The 13,501-nt window shown below is 40.2% G+C and overlaps 1 protein-coding gene across 7 annotated transcripts in view; it reads right to left on the bottom strand.

Moving 5' to 3' along the window:
* Scaf8 (SR-related CTD associated factor 8) overlaps positions 1-13,501 on the bottom strand; it is a 156,679-nt gene that overhangs the window by 107,713 nt on the left and 35,465 nt on the right. For 3 of the 7 annotated variants that reach the window (XR_005090252.1, XR_005090253.1, XM_037200425.1), the window contains exons 17-18: positions 10,858-11,073; positions 8,744-10,211 (exon numbers count right to left, since the gene is read on the bottom strand). The exons of 1 other annotated variant lie outside the window; for it this stretch is intronic. Coding sequence is in view for 4 of the 6 variants with exons in the window: in XM_037200425.1 (XP_037056320.1) it covers positions 8,758-10,211; positions 10,858-11,073 (1,670 nt within the window). In the remaining 2 variants the exon portion in view is untranslated. Of the gene's footprint in view, positions 1-8,080; positions 10,212-10,857; positions 11,074-13,501 lie in introns of those variants that run through there. 3 more of the 7 variants (XM_037200427.1, XM_037200424.1, XM_037200426.1) reach the window with 1 other exon arrangement.

Raw genomic sequence — 13,501 nt, 5'->3', positions numbered from 1 at the left:
TCAACTTCAGTAAAAGCGACTGGGGTCATTGTTCAGACATCTACTCAGTCTGGACCTTTTCCATGCTTGCCTAACTCAGAGTTCAGTAAGATTTATGCTAATTTTTTTAACTTGATACTGCTGGCTAATTGTGTGAAAAATTTTGAGAAAGGTTTCAAGTTACACTGTATTTTTAAAATGCCATGCCTACTAAGCCACTGAAATAATAAAGAATGGGTCATACTGCTGTGGGATGTTCTGTATGCTGTGAAAATGTGTTGCTATGATTGATTGATAAATAAAACGCTGATTGACCAGTAGCCAGGCAGGAAGGATAGGATAGGTGGGATAAGCAGAGAGAATTCAGGGAAGTGGAAGGCTGAGGCAGGAGACGCTTCCAGCCACCGCCATGGGAAGCAACATGTAAGATACCTGTAAGCTACGAGTCACGTGGCAAGGTATAGATTTATAGAAATGGTTAATTTAAGATGTAGGATCTAGCTAGCAAGAAGCCTGAGCCATTAGGCCAAACGGTTTAAATAATCTAAGCCTCTGTGTGTTTACTTGAGGGACACCAGTGGGAGAGAACGGTCCTGACTGCTGGCCGGAAAACATCAGCTACATCATTCAGTTCAACAAGTCAACAAAACTGAAAATATAAATATTGCCAGTTTTTTGATAACACGACAAAATGAATCAAAATGGACTTGAGTGCACACTTTTAGAGTGCTATTTGATGACCCCTAAAGACCATCCACCTTTACAAATCCACGCTCTTTCCCTTTCATTCAGGAGGATCAAACCCGGGGCCATGCCCATACTAGACGTGCTCCATTGCCCAGTCCTGGTTCATCAACTACTTTTTAATGGAACAATTCACAGAGGCTGCTTGTTGTGATGTAACAACAGTATTTCTGGATTTTCTCTGCACATTCCACTAGCTCAAGTGTTAATGGGCAAGTATGGGCATCACACATTCACCTGAAAAGGTAGGCAGTGCGGAATATCCTGTTTAACGGTTCGCAATGAACTTCAATAGTTGTGAATTTCACCGTTAAGAGCCAAAGTGATTTTATAATGGAGCTCCATAAATACAGACTCTGTTACTCTGATGTGTCCACTCCTTCCACTATGCTCTAGGGAGTCAATTTACATGGCTTTTAAATAGTTACCCCGTTTAGTTTTAGGCTGCTGTAGATGGGGTCATAAGTGCCCCTCAAAATATTCTGAGGTACGTCAGAGCTCTTAAGAAAAATCTGAACACACATACTGACAGAGGATGGTGTTAAGACACAACCCGTCCCGAGACAGTAGGCAGGCACCAGCATGAGGAATCTGAAACTCAAGGACAGCTCAGGGGCTGCTGAGAACAACCAGAAGATGTAAAGGGGGGGGGGGGGCTGTCTCCAGGGCCTGGGGGAGGGGGAGGGGCTTTGCTGACAGCCTGACTCATGTTGCTAGCTGCTAGCTACTTCACTTCTTGGTAAGTTGCCACAGCAGCTCCAGGAAACTTCCCAACACAGTCCGCTTACTAACACCACAGCTCCACCAAAGGCCAGAACTACAGCCTTGGCAAGCACAGCTCTGAAGTCAGTAAAGAGCGTGTGTGTGTGTGGGGGGGGGGGGGGGGTACACACACATGCAAGCCGAGAGTGATGGACAGGAGAGCACTGTCTTGTTTAAAAACAATAGAGGTATCTGAGCCTCCTCGGTGAGTATTTCTGAAGATAAGCTGTGTCCAACACTTGCCACACAGGGGTTAAAACTCTTTCTACTCCAAACCCCTCTCGGCCTGTAGTGAGAAAACTAACACAGTCGTGGACATGGACTACTGGGGCCAACGACTGAGAACCTAATAGATCCAGAAAAGGCTCCAAGTGAAGGGTGAGGAAGCCTCTCCATCTAAAGGGCTCAAAGGAGGGAAGGTCTAGTTTACACAGCACATGTATTAAACAGTAAAGGACATGTCCAGACAGCTACTGTGAAAACTGACTACCAATAAATAGGAAACTTCCATTATATATTAAAAAAAAAAATCAGAGGAATATTTTATTTCATGTAATAATCATAAACAAAATAATCAGATTTACCAAGATTAGCAGGAATGGGAGTTTACCTAACAAATTCTATGAGCATGTCCTCTGAGGGAAGACTGGGCAGTAAAATGGCCACTATTCAGTTGCTGGCTCTGGGACTCTGAAAACAGTGTCATGACTGTTTTGTAGATGTAAACTGTTTGTATGAAATCTAGCTTAGGGATGTGAATACTTGAAGAATCCTGTTATGCATTTTAATAAGGTAAAATAATTGCAAATTAACTATTACTACAAAGCACAAAGGCTAGCCTCTAAACTGTATGAATTCAAGTGGAAAGCAAGCATTAGTAATTCCCAATGTATGTACTACTATTACTTCATACTTTGTTTAATCCAAGCCCAATGGACTATTCATAGAATGGTTGATACAAAGGAACAGATTACTAAATCATGATTATACATACAGTGCATAAAACTGAGTTTTTGAAGTTGTCAAAACCATCCCCTCCAACACAAATCTGCAAAGAAGTCCTCACTGGTTACAGAGCATCCTCAAGGAGAAAGGGAAATGGAAAAGCGTTTTCATATTTTATTTGTGAGCAAAGTGTTTTCTAAACGAAACCTTTTTTAACATCAATGCAAAATAAACCTGCCTTCACACTAGTTGAAAGTACATCATTGCGCAAACTTAAAACCATTAAGTGAGTTCTTAGATATTCTAAGAGGAGGAATAACAATGTACATGTGTAACCACAAAAGGGGAACTTTAGTGCTTAATGCAACCATAAATCCTAAAAAGCCTGCTTGGGCATTTTCAGAATTGGCATACACTAATTTCAAAATCTGATAACAGGGTTTCAATGTTCACTCAAATACAAATTGAGACTTAAGGAAGCCACTTACACCTGTGACTTAAGTTTCTCTTAAGCAAAACATATACTACAAAGACTACTTCCCAGGGTGGTCACAGGATTGCCTCACAGACATGATGCAGTTAGTTATTCCACTCAACACAGTATACGTCCTGAGTATTAGCTATGGGTGTCTTCAGTAATGAAGACTGTCTAGCTACGAAGAAATAAAGACTGGAGGTTCAGTAGCTTTCGCAAAGACATTCTAGCAACTGGTAAGGCCAGTTTGAAAACCCAAAAGCAGTAATTTCTTCTCTTTGTCAACTTGTCAGTCACAAAATAGAAAACTATTACTGCTTATTATATTTTTTGTTAAAGACACAGATTCACGCCGGGCGGTGGTGGCGCACGCCTTTAATCCCAGCACTCGGGAGGCAGAGCCAGGCGGATCTCTGTGAGTTCGAGGCCAGTCTGGGCTACCAAGTGAGCTCCAGGAAAGGTGCAAAGCTACACAGAGAAACCCTGTCTCGAAAAACCAAAAAAAAAAAAAAAAAAAAAAAAAGACACAAATTCACTATGTGACTCAGGCTGAAATCAAGATCTTAATGCTTCAGACTCCTGAGTGGCCTGTGTTCTATGGCACTCAACAAGTTACGGTATTAAAATGCTAGAAACAGCCTAGAGATCAGGGTGAGGAAGCAACTCACTTTTAATATGGGTCACAATTTCAGTTTCCAGCCCTGCCTGCTCCTGTACAGCCTGGAGTTCTGGGAACAATGGCAGACAGGGTAGGAAGAGACAAAGAACATTTGCACTCAAGTCCCCTGCATTCAGAAAGTCTGCTGTGGTGGACTCAATCAACTTCACATTCAGACGACAAGTGTTTGAAAACTCCAACGAATCTATATTGAACACACAAACTCTTTCTTTGGTCATTATCCCCTTAAACAACAGAGTGTAATAACTACCAACACTACATCACAGTTACTAGGCTTAAAAGGAAATCTGAGCTGACTTAAAGTACATGGAAGGATAGAACTGAGCACCTGTAGATTTTGGTACCTGGGGGAAAAGTCTCAGTACTAATTCCCTGCAGACTGCTTCAGGGGATAACATGTACAGGTATCTGGTCATGCAAAGTATATACTCATTAAACCATGCATCTGGTCTTATGCAAGTGTACTCATTAAACCATGCATCTGGCTCTGTGCAAATGTATTCTCAGCTTACTGCATGAAGCAGCTAATATTTTAGACAATTAGAAGTTACCCCATTGCAATTTTCTCCCCCTTTGATACAGTAACAGAAGGAGAAAGGTAAAGGGGGGAGAGAAAGGGAGGCTCACAGCGTTTGTTCTCTGTCTTCAACAATCTTCAGAACAAAGCAAGGTGATTCTAAGTGCACACAAGAGATGAAAACCCTGCTTAAGGAGGCGGGGGTGGGTGGGTGAGCAAGGAGCCTATCTGCAGAAACCACTTACGTGTGTCAGTTCCTGATGTAAGACCCATCTAGGCAGTCCTCGTAATGACACCGATGCCAGTTCCTGACCAATTTAATCATTACAAATTTGTCCACTAAAGGTTCTTTCTGAAATTAAAATACCCAATTACATGATAAAGTACAAGCTTGAGTAACCCTATAAAAAGCACATGTAAGTAAAGCAAATGCTTCCTGTAGTCATCTTACTGACTTCTTCTCAATTCTTTTCTTGGTGCAATAGTTCATTTTTAAAAATATGAATTTAAACTATGATAATCTCTATATTTTATTCACCCTCCAGCATCAATTGCCATAAATGTGTTGTTACATGACTAAAAAATTCTATGAAACTAGAGTATTTTAAGTAGAAAACAATTTAAAGAGTATTTTGTGTAAGCCAGGTATGGTGGCTAATGCACACTTGTAATCCTACCACTAGGGAGCAGAGGGACTGTCATGAGTTCAAGGCCAGCCTAAGCCACAGGTGAGACCCTGGCCTAAAAATGAGAGGAGGAGGAGGAGGGAACATATTCAATGTGTATCTGAAATGGAAGTAAGTAGGTGGGATTCAGCAGAAAACACATACACTACAGAAGGTATGTCTACACAGCTTACACGCACGTCTGAGTGTGTCACAAAACCTCTCAGAAGACTTCAGTCTGTAGTGACTACTCATACAGTTCTTACAATTTTCAGGGCTCCAGGTGACTGTAGCACTGCCTAGAAAGCGGGGAACCGCAGGGAGCAGCACACTACAAATCACTTCCTGTGTGTATCTACATTAAAGTATGCCATTATTGATTTTAATGTTTGCCTTCACCAAATTTGATCTTTTTTTCTTTAGATGTGAACATTACATTTTTAGTGCCCACAGCTCACATGGTCTTATAGAGGCTATATTTTATATAAAAACCACAGCAAGAACATTTAGGAAAAACATAATTCTATGCCACCCTATAGCATCTGTGATTAAATAACTTAGTGTTTTATCTGCCTGCCTTAAAAATGAATTACAGATATTTGTTCTCATCTTCTGCAGTACCTAAGTAAATATTTGTGTGTAAAGGGGAAAAAGTAAAAGGTACTGAAATATTTTACTAACACAGCACCTAGTAAATAATATAAAGGCACATAAGGTATAGCAAAAATATTTTAATTGAACATACAATGCCCTTGGCTCAAAGGTCATGCCCATTTAAATACACAGTGAGGAAAATATAGTATTCTTGGAATCACTTACTCAGTGATCTGTACTAAATGGGCAGGAAATAAATGTATCCAGATTCACTCACTAGCAGTAATATTCACACATGTTCATTACACTGTCTACTGTCTACTTAACAAGTCCTTTTTCTTTGATTCTATGACCCTTTTAACTCGAAATATCTCTGAATTAGCAAGTATTTTATAGTCACTGGTATGTCTTACTGGAAACAGCCTGTTTCTGAGTAGTGTTGCTTGCGTTTAATGGCATTTTATCAAATGAAATTCACTGTTTTTAAAAAGTAAATTTTTAAAAAGTAACTTTGAAAAATAGCATTGCTCCTAGTCTTCAGCACTCCCAGATGTCCAGTCGCTTCATAAAGTATAAGCTTTCACAAAAGTGGGGATGGAAAACTGAATAAAACAGCACAATTCCCAGGATAAGAATGAAGTTACATGGAATTACCTTGAGCTTAAATGGCATTCACACCCTTTGGACCCCAAATGCTGCACATCCAGATGACCTTGTCACACGTCTCTACGCACTGCAGAAGTTACCAACTGCACTGCACACACACTAATGCTGAGAACAGAGCTCCAGCTCAATGAAATGTTTACAGATTAAAGAAATGATTAATTCAGTCTGCTAAACTACAAAGAAGAGTATGGCATCACAGTAAAACTATGCGGGGCTGGTGAGGGTATCTCAGTGGGAGAGCACCCAGCATGCAACTGGCCAGGGGTCCACCCCAGCAACAAACAAATCCACACTATGTGGCTGTCTCATACAGTGCTGCCCGCAAACCCACCGAGCACTGTATGAAGGGGCTGGGCCACTGCTCACATATTCCAGTTGCAGCATTCTGGTGACAGAGCTGTGATCAACGGCACACAAAACGGGGCAGGTCCTAAGCCAAACCTATCAAATAAAACAATTAACTTTTCTCTGGAGTGTTTAAATACTGGTGAAGGAAATTCTAGTTTAGTCAACAAGGCTAGGTATTTCCTTCCTTAACATTATAGAACTAGAGAAGGGCACGGGAGGAACGAAGTCATTTCTTTTAAATCATACAAAAGAGTCCCCATGCTCATGATGACACAGTGATGACAGCTGATAAGGTTGGTTAACTTGCACTTTCTAGAACCTCCAAACCAGTGCAAGTGCAACCCACCTCAAGCACCCACGAGAAGAGCAAAGGCTTAGAATTTTTTTTAGAAAAATCACAAACAAGTCTTATTTATATTGCTACTTAACTTGAACAAACGTCCATTAATTTTGGTCAGAGTAATTGGAACTAAAGTTGTTTTGAGAAACTGTACTCAGTATCATTTCCTAAGGTCAAAGTCAGTCTTTCCTGAATGTTTACTTTGCCCTAGGGTTGCAATTTTGACTCTATCCTAAGGGAAAGACCTGAAATAAAATTAGACTACTGACTGGGTTACTTTGGAACTAAACACTCAAACACTCCTACTCAGCCCTATTTTCCCCAAATTATGAAATATATAGTATGTCCTATTATCTGTATTTACACCGTGTGAGAAAAGGACCATCTTTGGCCACAGAAGTTATACTCTCTAGATCACCACCAGTGTCCACAAACAAATCTTATTTGACATGGCTGGTGTGCTGTCCTGGCTTAGGAATTTTAGATAGATCAAATGATGAACTGCTGAAAACGACTGCTCAGGATCATATGAAAGCTTCCCACTGGAAACTAAAAAACATCGATGGCTTTTTTTTTTAACATGTATATACTATATGTAGAAAACTCAAAAGAAAACAGCAAATAAATGAAACTTAAGGGCAAAAGCAAACAAGAAGCCAACCTCAATTTCTTCTCTTCAATCTACCTTAGAGTCTTGTCTAAACAATGTTACCCAGAGCCTACAAACACATGATGGACACTTTATTCCTGGTATATCAAAATCTCTTAAGTCCATCAACACCAGTATACATTTTGTGCAATCAAGAAACTCATGGTGGGTACGTGAACTACACTTCTTAATGACAGTATTACCTACACAGAACAGCAAATAGAGCATGAAAACTTGGAAGAACTGAAGTGCAATCTGACTACATGCTGCACCTGGCTTTATGTTCAGCGGTACTAAACAAAGTACTGCAGAACTGCCTCTTGGCCAATATTCTTCTTTCTAATTTCTTCAGATTTACCAAGATTGAAAGCTATCACCATGAGCAATGTTAATTTATCCAATGTTTCCAATTTTCTACCAAGTTTTAAAGAGTATCTTATTAAACTTAAAAAAAACATTCTACCTTTTCTCTGTATAAGCATAGAGACAGACATACAGAGAAAGAAAAACTACATGGCTTATACAATAAATATACATGGGTACTGCATACATATTAATCAGACTGCATAGTTTTTATATAAAAGTATACAGGTTTTTACCACCACATAACTCTTCATTGCTGTTAAAGTGTAATGGGAACTTCCACAGCTAAGTGCATGCTACTAACAATTCAGTTTTAAGAATTTGTAGGTTAAAAAAATACAATTCCTAGAACACTGTTATCAAACAAGTAAGTTTTATTGGCATCTAAAAACAAAATTCACCCAACATTGAAACGTATTTTAATGTTTATGTTGTTTGCTTTTTCTTTTCTTTTTTCTTTTTTTCTTTTTTTTTTTTACTCACTGCAGTATGAGGAACAAATCACACACACTTACTTTGGAGGAACAGAGACCATAGTGGAGATTTTCACAAAATCACTTTTTAAAATCTCTGTATTATGCTCCTCAAGAATCTAGAGCCAGTCCTTGCATAAAATGTCACAGCTTTGTTACCTTAAAATCCTGCAGCAGCCTAGAGATAGGAAGAAGATGTGCCACACCTTGCTGTTCTGCAATTATGTCATTACCAGAGCCACCCAATGACAGTGTCTAAAACCCTCTCTTCCATAGGAAGTCTCCGACCAGCTGTTAGCATCTCCTTGACGTTAAAAGAATCTGGGGCAACATTTATACTTTATCAGAAAAATAAAAAAATGTTTACCTACCATGTTCATATTAAGAACAATGTCTCTACAAGTCAGTTGTACAATCATTTTAAGAGAAAGGTGAACATGAACATCAGATTAACTTAGTTCAGGCAGATAAACGGGAACACCTCTGGTGCAGTCAGCCACTACCCTCTTACAGAGATGACAACTGTACAAAAGGTTTCTTTTACCTACTGAGCGATGGTTATGTCCCCTCAGTCTCTGTGCTCTCTACCACCACTGCTTCACTTTCTACATCAGCAACTGTGCCGCTCTCCTCCTTGTCTACGTCACCTGAAGACGCCAGTTTGTCATAGAGTTCAGGGTCCTTCTGGACTGGTAAAGGCGGTGGCTGAGCATGCCTCTCTGTATTTTCACCGTTAACTTGAGGCACATTATCACCTTTTCGTTGAGAAGTGGCCCCTTCGAAATAATCAAACACCCGAGCATGAGGAGGGGGGACCCAAGTGTTTTGAATTCTATCTCGTCCAAGACGATTTCCATTAATTTCTCTGCAGAAATCAAAATCTCTGTCATCCCTATCCCTTTGCCTCTCCCAGGGTCTTCTGCGGTCATCAAAATCTCTGTGAACTTCTTGCGCAAATCCTCTGTTCCAAGGACCACTTCTAGGATCAAATCGGTAACTTCCAGCCCGAAATCTACCTCTTTCTTCATGTAAGCCTTTTGGACCACCAAAGACAGGCAGAACTCGATGCTCTCTCTCATCAAAATCTCTATGCCCCCAAGGCTTCTCTGGGGGAAAGCCAAAGTGGTCTCTTCGACCAAGATGATCTAGACCTGGCCTCACAAGATTCTCTCTGATGTCCACAGGAGGTCTTCCAAAATGATCCCTACCATCTAATGGAGGCCTTCCAGGGCCTTCTCGGGGATCTATAGGTCGCCCAACCACATCCCTAACATCCACCGGGGGAGGTCTATTCATGCCCTCCCTTGTTTCTACAGGAGGAAACCGGTAATCTCTATCCCCTTCCTGCTGAATACTGTCATTCCCAAGTGGTATTCGTTTATCTGGGTTGGGAACATTGTCTATACTTGGTCTTCCAGGAGCCAGAAAAGGTCTTTCTGGCTGACTAAAAAGATCTCCAGGAGGAAAAGGTCCACGGGGAGGCGGGTGAAGAGCTGCATCAAGTACCGATGGGGGAGGGATCCCACGTTGGGGGGGGATTCCAGGCTGTAGTAAAGGGAATCTTGGTCCAGGAGCCTGTGGTATCAGTCCTGGACGGATGTCTAACATTGGCAATGCAGGCATCCTTTGGGCTGGGATAGTTAAGGGAGGTAAGTTTTGAGGTCCAATTGGTGGCTGTGTTCCCAAAAGTCCAGCAGGATTTGTAACATTTGGTGGCTGTAGTCCTACAAGTCCAGAGTTGTTAGGCAAGTTTGGAGGCAGTACCCCAAGAAGTCCAGAGCCACTCGACACATTTGGTGGCTGTATGCCCAAAATTCCAGAGTTATTTAGAATATTTGGTGGCTGGGCTCCAATAATCGCAGCATTACTGGAAACATTAGCTGGCCGAACCCCCAGAATTTCAGAATTACTTGACACATTTGGTCTCTGCACACACAGGATCCCAGAGGTGTTTGCGGGGCCAGGCGGCTGTGCTAACATTGCAGCACTACTTGGAATATCATTTGGAATCACTAAAACAGAAAGAGAAGAAATCATCTAAAGTAAGTTATTGTTATAAGAAGGAAATAAATTATTAATGCTATAGTTTCCACTAGTGAACTTCAGCTACCTCCCCTCAAAGAATCATACTTTACCAGATACAGCATGAACATCAGACCTAAGATTATGAATAGTACACAGAGTAAAACTCACGTTTAAATAAAATACTCTGCACCAATTTTTTCAAACAAAAATGTCAAGTGTGTTTGCATGTGATCAAGATACCAAACAATGGGACCATTAAAAAATTTAATGCTTTCAAACACCATTTTTAACTAGATATTAATCTGGTACAGTATCTGGTATTCACCCAAGAGTTGCTGACCCTTGTCTCCTGACAGCAAAGGGGGAATGCTGGGTCTTAGTGAAGAGGTCTACAAACCAGTGTTATTCTGAACAGAACATCTTTTGTAATGGTCTTCACAACACTGGGCACTAAAGTAAGGCAAGCACCTAGCACTGAGCTACGTCTCCAACCCTTGAGTAATGTCACGTCTTCTTAAGCGACACTGCAGAGCATGGAGAGAACACGTGTGGAATAACCACAGTACCACTTTCCAATTTCGTACGAGATGGATTTCATGTCTAGGGTTTTTCAGTCACTGGTTTTGTTTTTACCTGGTCTGGTGTTTTCACCAGAAGGAATCTGGTGTTCTGTAAGGTGAGGTACTTTTTCTTCAGGCTCTGCTTTATTGGGAGGATTAAAAACATTTCCAGCTGATAGAGTTGAAGGAGCGAGACCGCTGGCCACAGAACCACCTGGTAAAACAAGGCTACCAAATCCAACATCTTTCACAGTTTCTGGGGTCATGGACAATGGTGGTTGCACTAAAGCTGTTTAAACAGGACAAAAATTGATTTCAGACAATTGTGAGCTAAGTTTTCTGGCAGCTTGAGTGATTTACTTAGTGGCATCTCAGTATTACTAAGCATGTTATAATAATCAATGCTCAAAATGACTAGTCATAATGAAGAGGCTCAATTCTATTTACAATGCTTCATTCTTTTAGAATAGAGGAAATAATTTTAAGAAATATTTTTACCAAAGGGTCTGGTACAGGAAGAGTCACTGGTGATTCTAGTAATACAAAAAAACTAATTTTCTAAGAATGTCAGCTAAGTGAACACTAAATACCCAGAAATGATTAGCAGGAACAGACAAGTAAATATCAGAATGAAAGTCTAGCCAATCTTCAAATTACAATGTGTGTGTGTGTGGGGGGGGGGGGCGGAAAGATCCCTTTATATTCAGTACCTTCATCAAACAAGGTTAGGAAAGGTTAACTGAAAATGTAATGCTGTAAACATGCTGAACCAAAACAGTTGGTAACAACGCTTCACATGTGTGTGCCACCTACATATAAAAGGCAGAAGCACAAGATATAACAGTCTTAGAAGTTCCAGTTCAGGGTATGTCATATGAAAAACTGTTGAGTCCTACTTGGACACATGAAGCAAAGGTGCCCCCTCTCCCCATATTCACCTCAAGAATTGCTTGAACAAACTGTCAGTATACTATAGAGATGTAACACTGGGACAAAACTACCTATGATCATTAGCAGGAATTATGGGAATTAAGTGAGACAGGAAGAACAGCAGAATTGCATGCACTAGTAATCAATCCCAGGTTTGGAAACCATAGTTATTGAAAGACAGACTATAGCACAAGCTTCTTTGAGTGGTGAATTAAAAAATAACTTCTGAACACTGTAATTTTCAGAAAGATTTGAAAGCTACCTAAATAATGAGAGGAAAACATTTTTAAATGTAAGGGTAATGGATTTAGATTTTAAGAAATTAACAAACATCTCTATTATATGTACTCTCATGAAAGGACTTTTGGAATCTAATTTTTAAAGCAAGATTGCTCAAAATTACTGTATGTTTCTTCAGAAGCCCTGTGTTTAGTAACAGGAAAAAGGAAATAGAAAATTAAAAGATAATTAAATGTCTACAAATGTTCATTTTTGTAATCCCTTAGATTAGTATGGCTTTAGTTAAGTACACAGCACTCTGAAGGCAAAGAGAGGAGTGGAGAATCTAGTTTCTTCAGGAAGTCTGGATGGCAGCACCATCCCTTTCACTACTTCCAGCATCTATGAAGCTGCAGGTTTACACTGCAAGGGAGGAGGTAAGTATGCATGTTATCATTTCAGCATGATAACAGAAGTATAAAAACATAGCGAAGTCAAATGTGCTGTTTGTACACTTCTACTTGAAGCTGTTTGATAGTGCACATTGATAATTTCTCTATTTCCTAGTTTTGTCCACTGAAAATGTTTCCACTCAACAAAACAAAATCAAAATCCTCGAGCAAACATAATCTTACTAGACTGTGGTCTGTAAATGTCATCCTGCACTAGGACAAGTGTCTGGTTCAGACTGCAGTGGAAGATACCGTATGAGCTGGGTACAATCAGGCTGGGAATCGTGAGACTATCAAAAGCTAAGGCAGCTAACTCCAAGACACAGAGAAGCAACAAACACCAAGTCAAATACGCCATTTGACCATCAAAAGACCAGAGACTACAACTGACGGGAAGGAAACTGCTAACCCGTGAAAACACCGATTATCAACTGAAGAAATGAAGAGGGGCAGGGGTGTCGAAGGCGAGGAGCCACAGAAGCCTTCCTTCCCCTCCCCAGTCACCCACTCCTCACTGTGCCTGCTAGCAGCCAGGGGAAGGTCTGACACCAACCCTGCCTCTCCTGGGCACTACACCTCAAGGGAACTAATGACCAGCAGCTGCTAAGAGTTTTCTTTATGTTAAAAAAAAAAATCCTAACACAGAAATTACTATTTAGAAAGACAACTAATTTTCAATTAATGACAGATTTAACCAATAAAAATCAACAAATTAAAAACATCATTAAAACGGAACAGGTAAACATTTTCAACAGCCAAGTTCCAATACCCGAACACCCTCATCAATCTTAACATTGTTAAGTATGTAAGAAAATATGAAGTGTAAACAAAACTAATATGATTATGCATTTGAATAATAATGAAAATATAAATTCATCTACCCTCACTAGGTCTCATTCAGGAGATGATAAGACAAGTTGGGCACGAGCAGGGACGGGGACACAAGTCACTTCTGTACTTTCTGCTTGACTTTGCCCTAATTCTCAAACTGCTATCAAAAGGATTGTTTGTTTTGTTCAAAATGAACAAAAAGACACTAGGATGATATAACACAAGTCTAAGACATTTTGCTTGTCTTCTTATGAAAAAAAGGTGATCCATAGTCTAAGCAAGTCT

This window comes from Peromyscus leucopus, chromosome 8a (assembly GCF_004664715.2).
Source record: "Peromyscus leucopus breed LL Stock chromosome 8a, UCI_PerLeu_2.1, whole genome shotgun sequence".
NCBI lineage: Eukaryota > Metazoa > Chordata > Mammalia > Rodentia > Cricetidae > Peromyscus > Peromyscus leucopus.
The sequence above is the reverse complement of the archived record's forward strand: the minus strand, read 5'-3'. Positions and strand labels throughout refer to the sequence as shown.